We start from the raw sequence: 21,552 nt of genomic DNA, 5'->3' as shown, positions 1-21,552 counted from the left end.
CATCTTTTGAATTTTCTGTTCCTGGAGCTCGAACCCTGCAACAATCAATGCATCGATCGTTAGGTCAAGCGCATGTGTTAGTAAATCATCATTGGGGGCACACACAAGGATATCATCCATATAATGGTAGATGATGGCCTTCTCTGCGGCTGCACGAACTGGGGAAAGCAGGGAAGAGACATACCACTGGCAGATAGCTGGAGATACCTTTAGGCCCTGAGGAAGAACGGTCCAATGGTACCTTTTCATAGGAGCTTCTGAATTGATAGAAGGGACAGAGAATGCCAAACACGGTGCATCGTCAGGGTGCAATGGGATTTGGAAAAAACAATCTTTAATATCAATAACAGCTAATTTCCAATCTTGAGGAAGCATTGTTGGGGACGGCATACCAGGCTGGGGAGAACCCATATCTTCAATTACATTATTAATTTGTCGGAGGTCACAGAGGAGTCTCCACCTCTTTTTGTCAGCTTTTTGGATGACAAACACTGGAGAGTTCCATGGGGACATGGTCTCTACAATGTGGCCCTTTCTTAGTTGCTCTTGTACTAGTTCCTCAAGCACTTTTATTTTTTGTTTACTGAGTGGCCACTGTTTCACATCAACTGGTTCGTCTTTTTTCCACTTAAGTTTTTGGATGGGGCGCTGTTGTTTAATGACTGCTGCACAAAAATGCTGTGGAGAGTCTGGAATATTAATTGTGACACCCCACTGGGCCATTAAATCTCTCCCTAACAAAGGTTCTGAATAATCTAACACAAATGGACGGATATTTGCCCATTGTCCGTTTGGACCCTCAAATTGAATAATGCTTTTGGATTGCCTTGCCAATTGCAGACCTCCTACACCTCGAAGGTGACCAGCAACATTTTGTAAAGGCCAGTGTGCTGGCCAGTCTTGTACTGGAATCACTGTGCAGTCTGCACCTGTGTCTACAAGCATCTCAATGCGTTTAGACTCCCCACCCCCACTGACATTGCACCACAATTTGGGTTTATCTGTCCCAATAACTTGGACCCGGGCGACTGTGGGCCCTTGTTTATCAACATTTTCAGGTAAAGATGGCACAGGGATAGCTTGAGCAACAATTTGTCCCTTGGGAAGAAACAGGGGTGGGTGGAAACAGTGCAGGCTGAGAACAAATTGCTTGGGATCTGATGTTGTTATTCCCGGAGCAATTTCGATCTCTTGTGGTGTGTTTTTGTCCCCAGTGATGATGTACTTACAACGAATTTGGTTCCAAGTACCTTTCTGTTCAGGATTTACAGAGACAATATGCCAGTCAGTGTCCTTCAGGTGGAGTGACTCTGTCAGCTGCAACCTGTAAGGCTCATTGACAGAAGATGCGGTTAATACAGAATCACTTAAATCTCAACAAAGGTTATTTTGTTTCACTTTCAACAGTGGACTAGCAGACTTGGTCTTTGAAGCACCTGCTTCACTTACACAAATGTTAATGTTATTGCGCGCTTGATTTATTTTGCTACCCTTAATCTCTTGGCCTGCTCTTTTTATGTCTGCACGCCTGGCAGGCTGGCGCTTTATTCTTCGTTTTTTTGTTGTTGACCCCCAGGGAGGGCTTGCAGTTCTCCTCCCCTGCTATTTTTAAATTCATCAAATTCCCTTTTCAGGGGGCACTGGTTACTCCAGTGTCCTAGCTTATTACAAAGCAGGCATGGTTTAGTGGGCTCAACCATTACTGGTCTCCGCTGCTGCCCAGGGTACTGCTGTGCTGAGGGAGAAGGTGCAGGGCTGGCAACAGCAACACGCTGAGGTGGTCTTGGCAGCAGCCTTGGTCTGGAGTCTTCAGCAACACTCATCAGAGGCACTTTCCTGTTACAGACTAGAAGCATATCTTTTAATGTAGGGGAAGGTTCCATAGGAAGGCTCAGGATTGCTGCTCGACACTGTTCATTTGCATTTGTAAACGCTATTTCTTCTAAAATTGCTTCCCTTGCATTTTCCTTTTTAACCTGTATTTCAATGGCTCTAGTTAGCCTTTCTACAAATTTCACAAAAGGCTCTGATGGTAGTTGTTTGATTTTACTATAGGGCTCAAAAGGCCCCTCAGGTTGGAGGGAAAAGAATGCCTTTTCAGCTGCTTCCTTTACTTTCTCAAGTGTTTCTGCAGGAATTGCAGCAGCTTGGACTGAGGGAGAAGACCATTGACCCTCACCACAGAGGTGGTCAATAGTAATGGGGTTACCATTGTTGTCCTTTGCTGTGTTTGGATCAGCCTGTAAGCCTGGGAGAGCATCTTTTAGCAGTTGTTTCAATGCTGATTCCCATAATTTGAATTCCGTGGATGTCATGAGACATGAAAACAGTTGTTTTAAATCATGTGGAACTACAATAGTCCTACTTAATTCAGAATTTAAAAGGCCACGGAAATATGGACTGTGTGGACCATATTCTTTATGAGATTTACAGATCTCTTTAATCAATTGTCGTCCAAAAGAACTCCAATTAGCAGTTGGGGCTGCTCCAGCTTGAGCTGCAGGCTGAAACGTAACAGGAGCTAGCGACAACATGGCACCATGCATTGGGTCTGCTGTCCCCTGCTCTGTATCCCTTGAATCAGAAGCATTGGGATCACAGCTACAGGTTTGGGGACAGGCAGTGGGTGTGTCCCCACCGTGGGAACCCGGGGAGGGGGCGGGGACAGGGAGCCGGCAAGGGGCGGGGAAACCGTGGGAACAGGGGGCGGGGTCAAGGGGCTGGCAGGGGGCGGGGATACCGTGGGAACAGAGGGCGGGGTCACCTGGTGACATCACGTCAGCAGCCGCTCCCTGGGAGGAGTAGAGGGGCGGAGCTGAGGGTACTGCAGGAAAGGCGGGGGGAGGGGGGAAGGTGTCACGAGGAACAGGAGGAGAGGGGGATGGGGATGGAATTTTGGAATGCTTAAGAGGATTTTGGGAAGAAGAAGACCCGGTTTGGGAAGATGCCACGTGGCACCCACCATCTTGTGCACCCCCTAGGGACTGGGGGCCATTTTGGACATCACTGCTCTCCGAAAAGCTAACACGTGCTCGGGATTTTTTTGGGGAAAGAGGTTTAGGGGTTTTAGAGGGAGAGGGAGGAACAGGGAGAGCAGCGGCACATGGCTTTACATTTGGCTTTTTCTCCATTTCCTTTTGTTTGAGCAATGCTGTTCGAATTTGCAAACTCCAGAACACAAATTTAGCTGAGGGTAATTTGCCAGATTGTCCTAAGGTTATCAATTCATTCCCAACTTTATCCCAGAATTGAATATTGTGGATTTCTTCAGGGGAAATGTTTGGGAACTGCAGAAAAAGCCATCTTATAAACTGTTTCAATTTTCCTTTAGAGAATTTCACATTACTCTTGATTAAAATTCTAACAATATCATAATACACTCCCCTTTGTACAATGCTAAGTTTGGAACCCATGTTAAAAAGCAAAGTACTTAATCCCGCCTGACTAAAAACAAAGCTAAAATCAGCTACCAATTTCTAAAAAAAACCACAGATAGAAAGCGATAACGAGCAGACAAAAGCTTCACAATGCAGCTGTATATACTGCTTTTAAAATTCCCGGGCAGCAGCAGCAGGGCACGCCCTGCCGAGCCGAGGCAGAAACAAAGCCTCCCCCGCGGAGCAGAGACAGCAGCCACTCCACGTGGCAACCGAAACCGGGACGCCCCCCCCCCGCCGCCGCGTGTGCAGAGCACTCCCGATCCCGCAGGTCCCCCGGCCACGTGGAAAGAGAGCCCCCCCCTCCCCCGCAAAGAGAAAGAGAAAGAAAATCTCCTAACACGTGTCTGAACACGCTGCTGAGCTGGGGGGGGAAGGGCAGAGAGCGATCCCGCTCCGGCGCGAATTCTAAAAAACAGTGAAACACGCAGCAGGAAAGCTAAACTAGAACGCTATGAATTCTCGTCTGTGGGGCTGCGCAGCCAAAATGCAAAGGCAAAAAAGGAACAGAACTCGCGGCAGAGTCTGTTTTTGAGCTTCTGCTCTACCGAAAGCAGAGATACTCACGTGAAATGGAAGCTGTAGGCTGGGTACAGGCAGGCAGGTCTCCACCGGAAAAGGACCTCTCTCTGGGTGTAAGAGAGGCTGCCCTTTTCTTCCTCTGGAAAATCTGTTCACCACAATGAAGCAGGGCTTTCCAAAGGCGCCGAACAGTCCACGAAACTTTTTCTGGGAGTATTCCCAAAGTCTCTAGCTGGGAGTCTTGAAGCCAGGCTCCTTTCAGCTGGATGCACGGCTGGCAGAAGCTTTTCTGAGGAACTGCGAGTCCGTTTTTGGGCTCAGGGTCGCTTGCCCACCCACAGGGACGCCAATATATTGGAATAGGTATCCCAATATAACCAGTTAGATGGTGCCCAGGCCAGTTCTGACCTTCGCTGCTGGGCCACAGGCAGCTCTGCGGTGTTTTACCTCAAAGATACCTTGGCTGGCGGCAGAGTGCAGCGGGGCACAAGACAGGACTCCGTTCTCCTCAGGGGAGAGCTTCTGGCGATGGTGAAGAAAAGAAGGGAGCGGATTCTGCTAGAAGGTAGCCAGATGTTTATTCCATGAGCATAGATATGTCTGCACTGGGCTACTGCTGATAACAGAATAAAGGCCGCATGGTCTCATTCACATTTTAAGCTCAGGACAGGGGAAGGGGAGGGGACAGGTGAGTCACCAACCAGGTGAAGGGGCAGGGTCTCCAGGTACTAGGGTCACCTATCACACGACGCCTTGCTGGTATGTTAGCCTGATTGACAGGGCACACTCAGCGAGGGGCGAGGGGGAAGGGAGAAGGTAAAACAGGATATTGCAACACACCACAACACCCCATGAGCTGCCCCTTCATGCCACCAGTAATTTGCTTTTTGTTAGAGTTTCTCTGTGGAAGAACTCTTCCTAATTGCAGTTTTCTTCAGAAGTGGAAAAAAACCCCAACCAAACAAACAAAAAAACACCCAACAAAAAGCAAGTTTTTAAAGATTATTTCCCCTCACAAGATGTTCCTTCTGAGTATGGTGTCCCTAAAAGTCCACCTGCAGTTTCTCCCACAGGAACTGAATGCCAGGCTTTTCCCCTGATGTCCTCTGTCCCTAGTCCTCAACTCTGAGTAGCCACCTGAAGATTCAGCCATCAACTTTAGCAAGTATTCACCATCTCTGAGGCATCAAGGACATGAAGGACTTGATGGAAGTTAACATGAAGGACTCTCAGTCCTCAGGGAAGAAGACTTCATTCTTCTACATGAACCCCTACTTAAAACATTTTTGCATACAAATATTTATATTTGTATTTGTATATAAATGTTAATTTTTTTCCCTGTTTTATTCCCTCTGGTATTCTGTATCTACACTTCTCTTAATCAAATAAAACAGACCAATTCAGAATGCCTCCAAGACTAATCTTTGAATATTATTTATTGCATGAATAATTTTCTTTAAAATTCTGAATAATTTTCCCAGATTTGCTGGTTACAGTTTTATTGGTTTAAAATGTGATTATACTCCAGACTGCCATTTGCTCATCAGAATTAATTTAGATGAATGCTAATAGATTAGCACTAGAGTTAGATTAAACTAACTCTACAAAGATCAGATTTTTAAGCTTGTTCTCCTATTATGGTGTAAAAAGCATATGTTCTAAAGTATTTACAATCATTCTCAGAACCTTGGCCAAAACATTCTCTTGACCATCAAAATAGTCCCCTAGCTTTTCTTACAAGAAGTTCTTGAATTTTTTAAAGAATAATTATTGGTTAAAATAATTAAGATTAATAAATCTTACAGGAAACAATATAAATAGGTCTAATGATACCCACATAGACATATTTGAAGAAGACAAACTTCTGAGAACACTTAAAAGTGAGCCATTATGTTGATTTCAATATGGAATATGCATTTATTAAGTGAAAGTCAGATTTCCATCAGAAGATGTTGTACTAGTAGCAGAATAATTGCTAAAACTCTGCTTCCCTAAACACATACCTAGTCGGGCACAAACTTGTGAGCAAAGTCCATCCATTTAAGTGTTCACAGAAATATCAGAATGATCACTATAGTAAATACATGAACAAAAATAGAAGAAAAATGTTTTTGTTTTATGCCTCTGACCACATTTGTGTATGATCAGTATCACATTTCTCTTAATTGTCAGACTTCCTTTCTTACTGCAGTGTTGTCAGCCATATGATTCATGAGTCATATCTAGTCTTTTGTATACAGAGCTCATTGAATATTCAGATTCCACAGAGTATAAATTACCAAGTAAATGAACTAATTTTTTTATCCTATTTGGTGAGGGGGAAGGGAAGGAATTCAGGCTTTCCAAATTTGAAATTAATTCAATCATTGCAGTGCTGCACCCCTGAGCAGCAGTCCTGGCTTATTCTTCTGAAAACAATAGCTCTGAGAGGTGTAAAATTACCTGTTCTCCCTTATTGTTTTTACTCATTGTTTTATGTTAGGAAGGTGGGAAAGAGAGGTTGGTATGAAACCTAAGACCAACATTGCTGTTTGCTGAGATAAAGTATTTACAGTGAGGGGGGGCAGGTCTCAAATAGACACAAACCAAGTGGAAGGCAGAGAAGGGAAAGAAAAGAAAGGCTCAAGAGAAAAGCAAGTACATAATACTAAATCTTCCCCGTTAATGATGCTGAATGTGACAATGGAGAGATTTCACAAGCAGTTAGCTCCATTTTGAGACGGCCTAGTTAAGTGTTTAATGATGCAGGTGGCCCCTTTCTGAGATTCACAGAATTCTCTAATTGTCTGATTTCCTCCAGAAAACCTTCTCTGTATTTTGTGTTACTCCATATAAGACATCATAGATGTGTTCCACTGACAGCAATGGATGTAAATGCTTCTGTAAATGCTCAAAATGTGTAGTCCAAAACAGTGAAACAGCCCACAAGTATATTATGAAGAAGGCTTTTCTCAAAATGAGTGTCATGCTCCCACATAAGCTGGATGGAGTCACTTTCTTGCACTCCACAGCAAAGCATAAGTTCCTACTTTCCCACAGTACTGTGAGTGGGTGTTTACTGAGGCAGCAGAGAAGAGAAGGAAGAGGCACAAGGAAATATACACAGAGAGGGGCAAAAAAGGTTGTATATGAGATAAACCAGAGCACCTTTGCAATTGTTGTTTTGTCAACCAGAAATACAGTTCCTTCTATAGCCTCAAGCAGGAAACAGGAGGGGAAGAAGAAAACCTGTAAAAAGGATATTTTTTTAAACAGGAGATACTAGTTAAAGAACAGTATCAAAACATTTTTACTACATTAATTAGTTAATTAAAATAATTGTAGTTGACACCATCCTTTAAATTGTGTGGCCCTTTTGTAGGTGTGTTCTTTGTTTTGTTTCCTATGGGAACAGACTTAGGCAATTGTTTTAAGTGTCAGTTGGACTTCTCTTCACAGAGAGTAAGTTGAAACTTGCTCAGCTGAATGGAAAAGAGAGAAGAGTGTTCAAGTTTAACTATATTTTTTAAAAGTTTCTAGAAAATCAATGAAAAAAAGACAAATTGATGCCAACACTTTTTAAAGTTCTTGGGTGTGATGTACTACCACCCCGGGCACGTCATGATGAGCTGGCTGCTCCAACAGCCCAGCACTAAGGGATGCAAGGTCCTGCTCTCCCTTCCTTTTCTGTCTTTAAGCTGTGAATTGTGTCCTCATGTTTTGCCAGCTCTTGCATCCTATGGAGCGCCTCCATGAGTACATCTGGCTGAGCCTGAAGTTCAGTGGCAGCCTAGACCAATCCAGCTGCTGTCTACAGTCCTACTCTCTGCCCCTTTACTTGAAATATATTTCAAGTTTATATAATAGATATTTTTTCAAGAGGAAAGCTCTTTATTCTTTCACTTCCCTTTCCTTGGGCATTCTGTTCCTGCCCCTCCCTTGTTGCAGTCCTTTGTCATGCTTTGTCATGTCCTTTGCCAAGTCATTTCAGCATGTTAAAGCAGCAGAAAATTAACTTCCTGAAAAAGGAAAAAAGTGAATAATTTGGTTTTTTTTTTTAATTCTGCTGATATTCTTTACCAAGACATCTCTGCAAAACATCCGATAAGCTGTGGTGAGACTGCAAGGGAGAGGGTGGGAGGATCTGAGGAGAGGACAGGCCAACAGCCACCCTTCACTGCAGGTTCAGGCACAGGGAAATGTGGAGCGACAGAGGCTGTCCTCCCTGGATGCTAGTGAGCTGTGAGCTCTGCTCAGCATTCACTTTTTTTGTCACTTTTGCCATGTGGTGGCAGCCAGCTGTGGCGGCTCCTGGTCAGCCTGTGGGCAGGCTCCCATCAGCCACAGTGGTTAGAGGAAATCCAGCTTGCTTCATCCATTGCCCCCACTGACACTTGTCTTTACATTTATCGTGCAGAACACAAAGAACAAGACCTGGCTCAACGGTAGGGAGTTGAAAACAGCCAGAAACTGAAAAGCGGGTGTGTGGTAAAGAGTACAGATAGCTGTGACCCATCATGTGTTCATTTCTCTGAATTGCTACGTTCATTTCCCACTTATATTCCTAAAAAAAAATTAAAAAAATATTTTAAAGAGGGAGCCCACTGGAAAAAAAACAACTGGCTTGATGAAGTGGGGTTAGGATACCGGAAATTTCTGTACAGTACCAACTTAAGAAATGATGCTGTTCTCCACCTACAAGGCTCTTCACAGGGGAGCAAATCATCAAACAAACTGTAATTCACTCCACTCTTTGTGCAGTGCACTCTACTAACACATAATGGGAGACTAAGGAAAATTATTTCCTGGCTCCAGTGAGGGAACTTGTGATGTGACTGGTAACACTGGAAAACATGGGGGTTTTCCTCATGTAACTGTACTTTCTTGGCCATTTCTTTTGCTTGGCTCATGTTCTGTGTCAGTCTCACAGAATGAAAAAACAATTTTTTTCCTTTCAGTCAATTTAGAGCAAGACAAAATGTTCAATAAGCTTAAAATACCACACTGACAACTTCATGCAATGCTCATCTTTATTTTTTCGGTTGAAATTGTAAGATTTTGAGGCTGTCTGCCATCATCTTTGGAAGCAGTCATTGATCAGGGAAGCATGGCCAATTCCAAAAACTTTCGGATTTTAATTGCATTTTAAGGAGAATTCTCATTTTATTCTGTTAGAATAAATTAAAATATCCATTGATTCTGATTTCTATCCAAAGCAATGAAATTGTATGGTAGAAAGCCAAAGTCAGAAGTTGAAAAACTACCAAAATATTCCAGACTTTATATGATTAGGCAATTTCAGATTTTTAACTTACAAACAGCTGTGTTTCTAATGCTTTGAAACAGGGAAAAAAAAAAAACCCCACCCCAATCAAGAGATATGGTTTCAACATGCAGTGGATAAATGTAAATACAAAATTGATTCTGGTCTCCAGAACTTGCAATGAAAAAGCTCTGTTAGCTCATCTTGCCTTCAAAACTCACATACTGCAGAGAAGTAATATATGTTGCACTCTTGTTAGAAGGCTGTACAATAAATGACAGCCATCTTGGTCTTTCAAAAGCAAGACTTAAGAGATACTTAGCAGCTTTTTGGACCTAAAAACCCCTTATTTTCTTATTCTTTAGAGAGATTCTGATGTGCATTCTCACTCTCTGTTCCTGCCACTGCCTACGAAACGTAATATTTCTAGTTTGCACAAAACCTTTCTCAAAGAAATTAAGTATTTTCACAAAATATATAGTTGGAAAGACTCTAAAATGATGGCATGGAGAGGTAACTTCTGAAAAACAGCACAGAAAAAGGAAAGAAATGTTTGGTTAGAAAACCAGGTATATTGTAGAAAACTCTTAGGATTATTTGCTCTTAACATTGAGAACTGGCATGTATGATGTACTGTAGCATTCAGCAAGTACGGAATGTGCAAGACACTGTCAGTGTCTTGCATGGCAGTGGTATTATTGCTACTTTGTTTGAATTTTTTTCATTTATTTTTCAAAATTAATTGTGAAGGGTGTCTAAAATGTGCCTGGAAAGTGTGTCCACAGCAGTGCCTAACTTACTTTCCATCTGTAAGAATAGCAGGACTTTCAGTTTAATATTTGACACTTCAAGTGTTTTACATATTTGTTTATGTAAGCACCTTTTCCTGATTGGAAGCAAAAAGCAATTTGGCAGTGCTGGATATATGGTGTACAGAGACCTTACATCCAAAATGCTGAAGTTTGCTACTCTGTGTTTATTCAATCAGTTAAATACTTTTCCTGATACTGCTTCCAACACATTCAAGCAGATTCTGCCACCAAGCATGCTAACAGATATTCTATAAATGTAAGGTGACATGTCATCAGAGCAAATTAGCTTCCCTGTTGTTTCAAGACTTGCCCTTGTGACACCTCCACACTGTAGACAGGGTAAGAGACAGGAATTTTCAGCAGCAACAGCTTTTTCATTAGCATTTGCCTAACAAAAAGATAGTCTGTCTTAGCTTCTTTTAAGCTAGGTAACATTGCTGCATCGTATTCATCTTTTGCATGAGATCAACCTGAGTCACAGCTAAGAAATTGGAAGAGTACACACTGCAACACATGAACCTACAAAGTTTTTTGAAAGGAGAATATTAGCCCTACCTACTGTAAGATTTCAACTATTTAGTGCCTCAAACCAATTTTCATTAATGTGAATTAACAATAAATATCTTGAGGGATAATGTTGAATCAGGTGAAATACTGATATTTAGTGCTTTTTTTAGGGGAGTTTTCAAATTGTTTTGAAAAAAACTTCAAAGAGATACTGATATAAAAGATATGATAACATATCTTTTATTTTAAAGATAATACATATTTTATTTTAAGGATAACACTTTAAATTCCAATGCAATACTAGTACTGATTAGGGACTAAAATAGGCTATCATGAAAAGTACAATGTGTAGGACTGGATGATCCTGGTAGAATCAAAATAGATTCACTATTGAAAATAAAAGTGTGTTTGTTTTCTGAGTTTGATTTGCAGAATTATTCTTCTCACAACTCCTCAAAGTCCTTTACGTATTTCTCTCAGTTAATATGCCTGAGGTTCAGTTCTCAACTACAATGCCTTAAAACCCAAGGAAAGACTGTGCCATGAGACAGCAGCTTGAATGAGGTGCTGGTATTGTTTACAAGTGTTTCGCTTTTGAAGAGTGTTTCTGAAATTAGCCTGAGTGCTACCTGTGAAGATAAGCCAACAATGACATTTTTGCATAAACCATTAGCTCTATTTGTGAATGTCTAAAATATTCCATAATCTCAGGAGAGAACAGTGCCATTTGACATGATACAGTCATTAATATTGTCAAAGCACTGAAGACAGAGCTCCAGCAATATGCTAATAGAAACCTGATGAAGACTAAAAATGCTTGTCAGTGAACCAAAAAAAATCTGTCAGCAGCCTTCTGAATACATAGGTGCTGTATTCATTAAGAAAGAAAGGTTATTAGCCGTTTATAAAGACCATTTCAAAGAATAAAAAAATGCTGTGATATCTAAGTTATGAGATTGCAGGCAAACTGCTGACAACAGGCACTACAAGAGGAGGAGGAGGAGATGGGAAGGAATAATGTAGCAGCATCTATTATATGTGTGGAAAAAGGATGCCAATGCATTTTCATGAGAGATGATATCAGAAACTATTTTTACATCCTGCTGCCAAAGGCCTACTTCTTTACACCTTGCAGAGGGAGACAACCCCCCCATATTTTTCCCATGTGTCATTAACATTGCCAAAATTATTTCTGCGTATCAATAAAATGGATTGTAGAATCACCAGGAGAGTGTCTACCAGGCTACTCTGTGTGTAATTTGGTTACCAAAGTAATTAATTTCCGCCAAGGAAGGGGAAGTTACCCAGTGCTGGTCAGTCTGTTCCATGGTCCCTTTGTTATCAGGCACTGTTTATGGATAAAGAATTAGCTTATTGTATTAAAGGAATAAATATTCCATTTCAAAATTCAAAATGAAATTATGAAAGCAGAAAACACATTGCCTGAGAACTCAGCTGCATCTTTATGTGTTTTTGCTGTCTCTCCTAGGACAACATTCAGCCATGAGAGATGCAGGTGATTGTAACCAACTTTTTTTTCCCCAACTTTTTACAAAAGTTTGCTCAGTTTGCTTGTGGCTTTTGTGAACTGTATTGATTCCTACCGCATGTCCCAAACTAGTTCATTCTCTATAGCTTACACAACTCTGCAAAACTGCAAAAGATGAATCAAAATGAATCTTTGTTAGCACTAGTTTATGCCAGTGCTAACATAAAACTATAGAATAATTTAGTTTGGAAAAGAGCTATAAGATCATTGAGTTCAGCTGTAAACCTGGCACTGCTAAATCCACCATGTCCTAAAGCACCATATCTACAGTCAGTGGTTATTCCATCACTTCCCTGGGCAGCCTGTTCCACTGCTTGACTATACTCCTAGTGTAGAATTTCTCCTAATATCCACTCTAAACCTTCCCTGGCACAACTTGAGGCATTTGCTTTTGTCCTGTTGCTTGTTACTTAGAAGAAGAGACAAACCCCATCTGGCTACAAGCTCCTTTCAGGTAGTTACAGAGAGCAGTGAACTCTCCCCAAGCCCCCTTTTCTCCAGGCTAAACAACCCCTGCTCCTTCAATTGCTCGTCATAAGGTGCTCAGACCTGTCACCAGCTCCATAGCTCCTCTTTGGATGCACATGGAGAACATACTAGGCAGAAACAACAGCAAGCAGCTCTGAGAGTGGCTCTGCCTTATTGTGGGGAGCCTCTCTGGGCTTTCTGCAGGCACCCCTGCACCAGTGCCCATGTGAGAAGGCCTTGGTGCAGGATGGCATTTATAGGAAAGCTTTCCCTTTTGTGGCTCATACCTTTCCAGGATGTGCAGTACTTCCTGGGATGTGCAGTCAGGACACAGTGAGGGTCTGTATGAACATGTCAGCATTGGTGGACAAACCTTGTACTTCCAGCAGTGTGCCCCAATGTCCAGCCTGGCCTACATCAGGAATAGTATGGCCAGCAGGAGCAGAGAGGTCATTTTTCCCCTGTACTTGGCACTGGTGAGGAAGCACCTTGAGTGCTGTGTCCCGTTCTGGGCCCCTCAGCTTAGGAAGGATGCTGAGATCAGGAGCATGTATGGAGAAGGGCAACAAGGCTGGTCTGAAACACAAGTCCTAGGAGAAGTGGCTGAGGGAAATAAGAGTTGTTTAGCCTGGAAAAGAGGAGGCTCAGGGAAGACCTTATCACTCCCTACAAAAACCTGAAAGGAGGTTCTAGCCAGATGGAGGTCTCTTCTCTCAGGCAACCAGCAATAGGACACGAGGACACAGTCTTGAGCTGCCCCAGGGAAGTTTAGGTTGGACATTTGGAAGAAGCTCTTCACAGGAAGGGTGCCTGAACATTGGAATGGACTGCCCATGGAAGTGGTGGAGTCACCATCCCTAGAAGTGTTTTTAAGGTAAAACTGGATGTGGCACTTAGTGCCATAGTCCAGTTGACAAGATGGTGTTACTTCATACGTTGGACAGGATGATCTCAAAGGTCTTTTCCAACCTAGCTGGCTCTGTGATTCCAGCAGCGGAATGGAGCATGAGGATGCCGCCGCTGGAGCAGGGAAGCACTGGCACGCAGGAGAAGCAGGGCCAGCCGCGCTGGCCCAGCTCCGGGGCATTCGAGGGCTTCGGGCAGGGGGCACAGGAGAGGAGAGGAGAGGAGAGGAGAGGAGAGGAGAGGAGAGGAGAGGAGAGGAGAGGAACCACCTCTGAGTTACATCGGCTGACCCGGAACGCGGCGGGGCGGCGCGGCTGCCAACGGGACCAATTGGGGGTTCCAGCGCCGGCCTTCCGGCCTGACTGAATGACAGACTCGGACGCGGTCCTCCGCGGGGGAGGGCACGTACGGCTGCCCGGGGAAAAGCGGGGCAGTACATGGGGCGACGGATGCGGGGTAGGCCGGGAAGAGTCTCTGTCCGCCGAGAGCCGCCGGTGCAGCTCAGCCCGGCCCGGCCCGGCCCCGCCAAGACGGCTCGGAAGGCATGCTGGGGCTTGTAGTCCCGCGCGACGCCGTCCCGCCTCCGGCGGCAAAACTACAACTGAGTGAAACTACAACTCCCGGCGGGCGGAGGGGCGTGTCTTGGGCGCCGTGTCCGAGCCCGCACGGGGCGGGGGCCGATCCCGCTAGGTCGGGCCGCACGGGCGGGGCTTCTCCGTGTCCACCGTTCGCTGGCGGGACTCGCCCGCCCTCGGCCCGGCAGTGGGAGCGGGGCAGGACGCGGCTGCCTCCCGAGGCTGGCGGCACACACTGCTCGCGGCTCAGCGGAGCGTGGGTCGGGGACGGCTCGGCTGAGCGGGAGGCGGCGGCAGTGGGAGCGGGGCTCCAGCGCGGACACCCGCTGCCCGGCTCGCTGCGCTGCGCTTCCAGCCCGGCCGGCGGGCGGCTGCCTGCGCGGGGTGGCGATGGAGAAGAGTTAGTGCAGTCACCGCGCTCCAGTGGCCGGGGAGAGGGCCGGGCCGGGCCGGCTGGTGCGAGGGACCTGCTGCCCTGTCGCCGAGAAGCGGCTGAGTGACCGACCGGCCGGGAGCGGCGGAGGGTGCGCGCCTGTGTGGTCCCGTCCCCCGCCGGCTCCTCCCGGGGGCGGGCGGGCGGCCGGCGCTGCGGTGGTTACCGCCTCCCCCTGAAAATGAAGAGGTGGTGGCAGCTGCTGCTTCGGGGTCTGGCTGCCGGGGGGAAACCTGGATAGAGGCTCGTAAAGAAGGGTGAAGAGAAAGTCGCCGCTTTCCGGTTCGCGAAGGGGGAAGCCGGGCGTTTTATCTCACCTTGCTGCGGGGCCGGAGCGCAGCGAAGCCGGGGACGCCGGCGGGGAGCCGCTCCCGTGCGCCGGGGGAGGGGGCGGGATGCGGGGGGGGGCCCGGCACCGCCGCGGGCCGTGGGCGAGAGCCTGCGGCGGGGCGGGGTGCGAGCGGCGGCGCTGAGCCGGGCGGCGAGGATGGTGCGGGGAGGGAGAAGTGCTGGCAGAGATCTAGCGGCGGAGAAGCCTCCGTGTCCCCTGCCTCCCACCCTCCCTGCCGCGGGGCCGAGGCGCTGGGCGGCATGAGGCGGCGGCGGGGACCTGTTGTGTAGGGGAGGCGCGGGCAGGGAGGATGAGGAGGACCCGCTCCCGAAGCGCTGGTGTCTGTCGGCGAGCGGCCGTGCCCCGGGCTGCCGCGGGCTCGGGAGAGTCCCCTGCCGTGGAGCGGTGACAGGGCAGCGCTGCGCCCCTCGGTCTGCGCGGAGCGGCGGCCGCTTCCCGCTGGACTGCGGCTTCGGCAAGAGGAGAGCTTCAAGTGTTCTTCGGAAGCTGGAGTTGCAGCCTGGTTCCTTACTTGCCTTTTTTCTTTTTTCTTTTTTTCTTTTTTTTTTCCCCCTCCCCTCCCCCTTAATGATTTGTTTCGCGTGTCTCTCGAGGGAACGTCTTAGGAATGGTCATTTTTAGCAGTGGAATCTGCTGCGCAAAGGAGGATTATAACAAATCTCTATGAATGATAGACTCGATTGCTAAACCCTGCCTTGACCAACCTTCTGACCCTCGGAGAAAACTCTCAGGGTGTGCGTGGGAAGGAAAAAACCTTCCCATTTGAAAATAAACTTGATGTAAAAAGACTGATTTTTTTTTTTTTTTGAGAGCCTAGCTGATTTATCATTACTTTTTTTTTCTTTTTGTCCTGTTTTGTGATAAGTTGTTTTTAAAAGGATTGTCCTACGTGGCTGTTTTGTAACTGGTGGAGGAAGGAAGGATCCCTCTCAAGCGTTTCTGATATGACAGCTTTGGTTTCTGAAGAGTTAAGAGGTGTTTGCATGATACACCTATTGCTAATCTGGTAGCAGACTTTTCATCGTTTTATTTGCTTTTTTTTATTAACTGGGGCTGGTGGAGAGGGCTCTCTTGGTCAGAAGAATATTTGCACATATATATTTGTATATATTTTTGGTGGGGTTCTCCCCACATTTTACTCTTTCTTGATGACTCCTGGAGGTGGTAGTGGGCCCATGAAAGACTGTGAATACAGTCAGATCAGCACACACAGCTCTTCGTCTCCCATGGAGTCTCCCCATAAGAAAAAGAAATCAGTTCCCAAGAGAAAATGGGAGGTTTTTCCTGGAAGAAACAAATTCTTCTGCAATGGGAGGATCATGATGGCTCGACAGACTGGAGTCTTCTACCTGACTCTTGTTCTCATCTTGGTCACCAGTGGACTCTTCTTTGCATTTGAGTAAGTGACTTTAAAGTCTTCATATATCCCTTGTCCTCCTCTAGCTATTTATTTTCTGGCTGAAAGCAACACTAACGTTTTTATTTAGGAGAATGCCACCAATATTGATTTATATAATTGAAAATACCATCTGATAAGATGCTGAGGGGTGCACAATATAGTTTGTGTTATCATACTCTGTGGAAAAGTAATGAGAATTAAAGTTGCAGTTGCTTTTATACCGCAGGTTTCCAGCACTTGCTGGCGTTGAAAGAGGAGTGTAAAGCAAAACAGCAGGTTTGGGATGACCAGGAAATTGAGGCTCCTCATCTGTCAGTTGCTCTGAGAATCAAAACTGGCACATGCAAAAGTACTGACCCTTTGTCACAGAACTGAATGCAAGAAAAGCAGTATTTTTCATAAGTTTATTAATTGAGCATGATTATTTTTTTTCTCTTGACATCATCTTAAAAGCTTGTAAACAAGAATTTGAAGTGAGAAAAAAAAAGAGCTGAAGAATTTTGCATGTACCTAGCTTTCCACCACTAGGTAACAGCATTACTTTCTCTTTGTGATAACTTGTATGCGAGTTTAGTCTTAGTTGAAGCTACATTTGCTTTGGAGGTTTTGACTGTATTTTTTTAGGTAAGCTGCTGGCATCCTTCTAGGGCCTTTTTCTCTGTAGCTCTGGAGTCCTTTTCATCTGTATAAAGTGAACACACAGTGACAGCAAATCAGATATACTGATTTTTGCTCTTATGTTGTAGTAGTTAAATTAACTACACATGGCAGTAAAGAATTAGACACTTGATGTGAGCAATATTGTGTAACTTTTATTTAGTTGCTTTTATTTAGGAACCAAGTACAAAGAAGTTCACCATGCTAAAATACTTCCCATAAGAATAATTGAGTTATCGTAAAGGGTTAGTAGTGCTCCTTTACCTGCTTTAAACTATTGTGGTTTGACTTGTGGCAGTAAAATATCTTCAAATTACTTTTTTTCTGCAATAAAAGCTATTATTTATAACTAAGCTTCAATGCTGCCTCCAGAAATTGTTTTGCTAAGCAATACAGCTGAAAACCAAAGGTCATTCGTTACTTGGTGTCTTCAAGCCAGAAGATAAGGACGTTAACAAACCCTAAATTGTGCCTGTTAAATGCAGATCATCTCAACAACAGTGGTAGTAGTAAAGAAGATAAAAATGCTCAGGAGGTAACCAGTGGCTAAATGTATGTGTGAGCTCATCAGTAGATGAATTGTCATAAGTGGGCTCCAGGTTACTTTAGAGGGCTTTATTAAATGTAAATTCTCTTCCAGACATTATGAAGCAGCTTAAGTATAATTTGAGTAGTTGAAATAACACAGACAATGATGGTATCCACACTGCAAGTGTGTTTACTTTCCTGGTTTTAAATGGGTATTAAAGGTATAACCTTTAATAGTGTGATAGTATTGCATTAGGACTGGGTGCTACTCTCTGCTCTTTGCCATGATTAAGCTTTTGGAAAGCCTTTCTATGTGGGCTGACACTTCTGTCTGTGTGCAGTCTCATCACCTTCAGCACAGCCTCTGAAGCCTGCTGGACTTCCTGCAGATACCAGAACATTGAAAGTATAATGTTTTATAATCAGGATTGTAAAACTGATTTATTAAGCTACCGTTTGCAATTTATTTATATGTTTTGACACTTTGATCTTTCAGAGATAAATTTTCTTTGCAGCTGCATGATTCAGAACTTCTAAAACAGGATGAGCTGCTAGCTGTTCATCACCTTCTGATTTCATCACTGCTGTGAGCTACATGCTCTACCAGAGTTGAATTCTGCAACTTCCATCGAGTATTTGAGAATATTTGCAGTGTAACCATCTGTGATTGACAAGATTTTTAGTCAAGGATTTTCATATATACTTGGTGCTTACTCTTGCTGGCAGTCTTGAAGCAGAGAGGAATCTTGGGCTTTATATAATAGGGCTATATAAATTCTCTGTGTACTGGTCTTGAGTCACTCTTGTATCACTTGCACTTCTAAGGAAAATCAAAGTAGAAGGTGACAATGGTATTTCATTTTTATAATGATAAGGTAGATTTTGGTCTTTAGAAAGCCCTTGCATTGAAAAATTATTACTCATCCTCTGAAGGCTAATTAAAACCCCAATCTAAAGACTGTGAGAATGGTGTTCAGTATGTCTGTGATAGACTGCAGAGGATGTTAGAAAGAGGTGAGCTCTTACTGAAGAGTGTTACTTTCAAGCAGTTTCTACTTTTGTCTGTTAATAGTAGTGTGTATTGATCAGTGATAACATCTTGAGTGTTAAGTGTCACTGTCATTATTGGCTGATTTGATTATGGTATTCCTTATTAACCAGCCATTTATTGAGTATGACAGAAATGTCTTTCAATCCTTCATGTACCTGTGGAGCAAATGGTTTGTAAATGAACATGTGCCCTGTGTGCCCTGAAACATAAGGTCATACTGCCGTTGAAGAGGAAGGTGACCTGTATGTTCTTGGAAATGTTTGTTCTTTATTTGCTACAGTGAAAATAAATTATTTTGTTCCCTTTGGTTTTGGAAACCTGAAAATGGGTACTCATGGTTCAGGTAATTCCCCGGTTACAGGCTGGGAAGGGGACAAGTAGGAAAGATTACTTTGGCAGCTAATTCCTTGGAAAGCATCATGCTAACATAAACATGCTGACGTGTCCTTTATACTTTGGCTTTGTTTGTTCCTTCAGTGTGATTTCCCTCCCTTCTATTTCACTCTTGACATCCATACATCCCGAGCTGCATCTCATGTGCTTTGGAATACTCTTCAGGGAAGAAATACATTTTTCAGATTCAGCAAATCCTATGTCTCCAAAAGCAAATGTATGTCACACATCTTGACCTGTATAGCTTTTGACATTGAGTCATGCCTTTGTAATCTTTCTTTCTTTATATTTATGCTTTTGTGCTTTTTTCCTGCCTACTTTTTCCAGCTCCTGCTTTCAGCTGGTTTTATTCCCTTCTCTCTGTTGACTTTTATCTCTCATATACTCAAAGTGCATCACCACTTCTTCCTTTTGTCATTTCACTGTTCTTTTTCATTTTCAAAGAGATAAGCCAGAATTTGCTTAAAAGAAAAACAAGAAGCCCTGAGCTTTCAAGCAGGTAAAATATTTATAAGTCCTGCTTCCCTTCCTTTCCAAAGGAAGAGATTGCAAATAACAAGCAGTTTTATTTCTGTAACTTGTTTATTAAATGTAATGTGAATGATTGCAAGCACTTATGGGTCCTAAGAGGGATTCTGTGCTGAGCTGTTCTTAAAAACTATGCCTATTTTAAATTGTTCAAGATGAGACACCACAAATTACTGAATTTGTCTTGGAAATTTGGGTATATTACTTTACCTTGAAACTTTTTTCTAACCCTAACCTTGAGTTATTTAGCTGTTTCTTCTTTTTTCTTATAAATTTGGCTTTGTGTTCCATTTTGTTTTTTTCCTTTGCCTTGCACCAGTACAGAGAGATGTGTATTTTTCCAAACTACTTAGCACTCATTTATCAAGGTAGCTGCATTTAAAGCTTAGAAAACAAATTACCTCTCCACAGAGCAAGGATAGCATCTGTAACTGAAGGGCAGATCTGTTGCTGTGTGTAGCCAGTTGAACCGTTGTATTTACATGTGTGTAAAGTTCTTTATTTGTGCAATAGAGGCAGAACTAACATACTTCATACTTACTGCACTTAGCTAGGCATACATTTTCAAAAGAAATAAGAGCCTTTTATGCTCATGGTCGTTTCGGATCCTGTTTCTGTAGGTTACAGGAAAGCAAAATGGGGCCTGAGTGACACATGTAACACAGCAGGATTTGTGAAATAAATGTATTGTCATTAAATGGCAAATCTCGTGTGGATGCACAAGATCACGAGTTCCAGAGAGGTGGCTGATGACCTCAGCTATGTTGCTACTGTGAGTTGTCTCTGGGTGCTCCTTTTCCTCTGGGGCCTTGCTGGGCAGGTGGCAGGAAGGAACATGTCTGCACCTGAGCTGCTTCAGCTCAGGCAGGCAAATTAAACTTCCCTTAAAACGTGGGTTTAAGGAGAGATGCCGACTGAACTGAATTGACTCCGGCAGAGTCATGTTTTCTTCTGTCAACTTATTTGCAGGGTGAGTGGCTCTGGAAGAAGGTTGAAACAGATGGTAGGATGCTGGAAGGGCTGAAGCAGTGCAGCTTTTTTCTCTGTAAATGTGAATCAGAGCTCTCTCACTTCTGATACCATTTGACGCTTGCACTGATTCAGCAAGCTGGAGGGTTTTTTAGTTTGTTTGTTTTGAGCTAACTAGCACTTGAGTTTTTAATTTTTTTTTTAATTTTTTTTTTAGTGAGCATTTGTGTAATTGCATTTTCTTGCAAAGGATGTATGCTGGAAAATTGTTTAAACTGAGGCTGTTTATGTGCATACGTGTGTACCAACCATTGATTTCTGTGCTCTCACAGTTGCTGGCAACCTGCTCCATGCCTCCCACTTTGAAAACCGGTGTGACTGGAGGACGTTCATGAGTCACACTTTCTGATGCCATGTGTGGTTGTTCAATATTGAACTTCCATGGTGGAGTGGTGTAACTTGCTGCTCACTGCAACAAACCTCTGTGTGTAAACACTGATGTCAGTAAGCTGAGCATTTTCACTGTGGTATCAACAACCCTTCTCATCTTATGGCAGGTGTTTTCTGCTCTTGCAAGAGGTGGTCTCTTAGCATGACATTGTATGCCAAGTAGATGGAATGTTCCTATGATAACCCCCTTATCTTCGTTTCTCTGCCCTTAAGACAAGTAAATTACTTGTGCCTCCTGATGACCCTGTCCTTAAACTATAAGTTCTTAGAAGAAGGTGCTACCAATGCGACTTCAACTGTTAGAGGCTGCTCTAAACTTATAGGGCATTTCTAGTTGAAGATGTCAAAATGTATTTTAAAACAAAAATCATAGTATATAAACTAAAATTATTATTCAACAAGAGAACTACATCCTTTTCTACATGGAAGGCAGTCACTGCCTAGTTGTGCATGGTGACATAGGTGAGTGCAGTGTTGAGTAGGTGTCCTTTTCTCTCAGTTTTACTTTGCTGGTTTTTTTTTTTAAATCTGTCATTAAAATTAAATCAGAGGAATATTTCTGTTCCTTATTTTGTCATATTACGCATCTCTGATAACTTAGTGAAAACAACATGGAATAGAGTAAGTCTCATTTTAGGGTTTACACTTGTTTTGAGCAAATGATTTCTGAGGGACCGTATGCATTCCAAGTAGAGTGTTTATTCTTTGCTCTTAATTGCCCTGAAAATGTTAACTGTCAGAATCAAATATCTCCCATCTACTAAGTATATCTAA

At 43.7% G+C, this 21,552-nt stretch overlaps 2 protein-coding genes across 7 annotated transcripts in view; one reads left to right on the top strand and one right to left on the bottom strand.

Moving 5' to 3' along the window:
* Nucleotides 1-13,882, bottom strand: part of TMEM242 (transmembrane protein 242) — a 47,601-nt gene extending 33,719 nt beyond the window's left edge. The window contains 1 exon segment of the mRNA XM_074538601.1: nucleotides 13,724-13,882. Within this exon segment, the coding sequence (XP_074394702.1) occupies nucleotides 13,724-13,882 (159 nt within the window).
* Nucleotides 13,883-14,593: 711 nt separating this feature from the next.
* The window catches only part of ZDHHC14 (zDHHC palmitoyltransferase 14), a 95,034-nt gene continuing 88,075 nt past the window's right edge, over nucleotides 14,594-21,552 (top strand). For 5 of the 6 annotated variants that reach the window (XM_026795416.2, XM_026795413.2, XM_074537685.1 and 2 more), the window contains exon 1: nucleotides 15,402-16,202. In XM_026795416.2, coding sequence (XP_026651217.2) covers nucleotides 15,952-16,202 — 251 coding nt within the window. In that variant the 5' untranslated portion in view covers nucleotides 15,402-15,951. Of the gene's footprint in view, nucleotides 14,734-15,401; nucleotides 16,203-21,552 lie in introns of those variants that run through there. The other variant, XM_074537683.1, reaches the window with a different exon arrangement.

Source organism: Zonotrichia albicollis, chromosome 3, assembly GCF_047830755.1.
Source record: "Zonotrichia albicollis isolate bZonAlb1 chromosome 3, bZonAlb1.hap1, whole genome shotgun sequence".
Classification (NCBI taxonomy): domain Eukaryota; kingdom Metazoa; phylum Chordata; class Aves; order Passeriformes; family Passerellidae; genus Zonotrichia; species Zonotrichia albicollis.
Note: the sequence above shows the minus strand (reverse complement) of the source record. Positions and strands in the feature narration are given on the sequence as shown.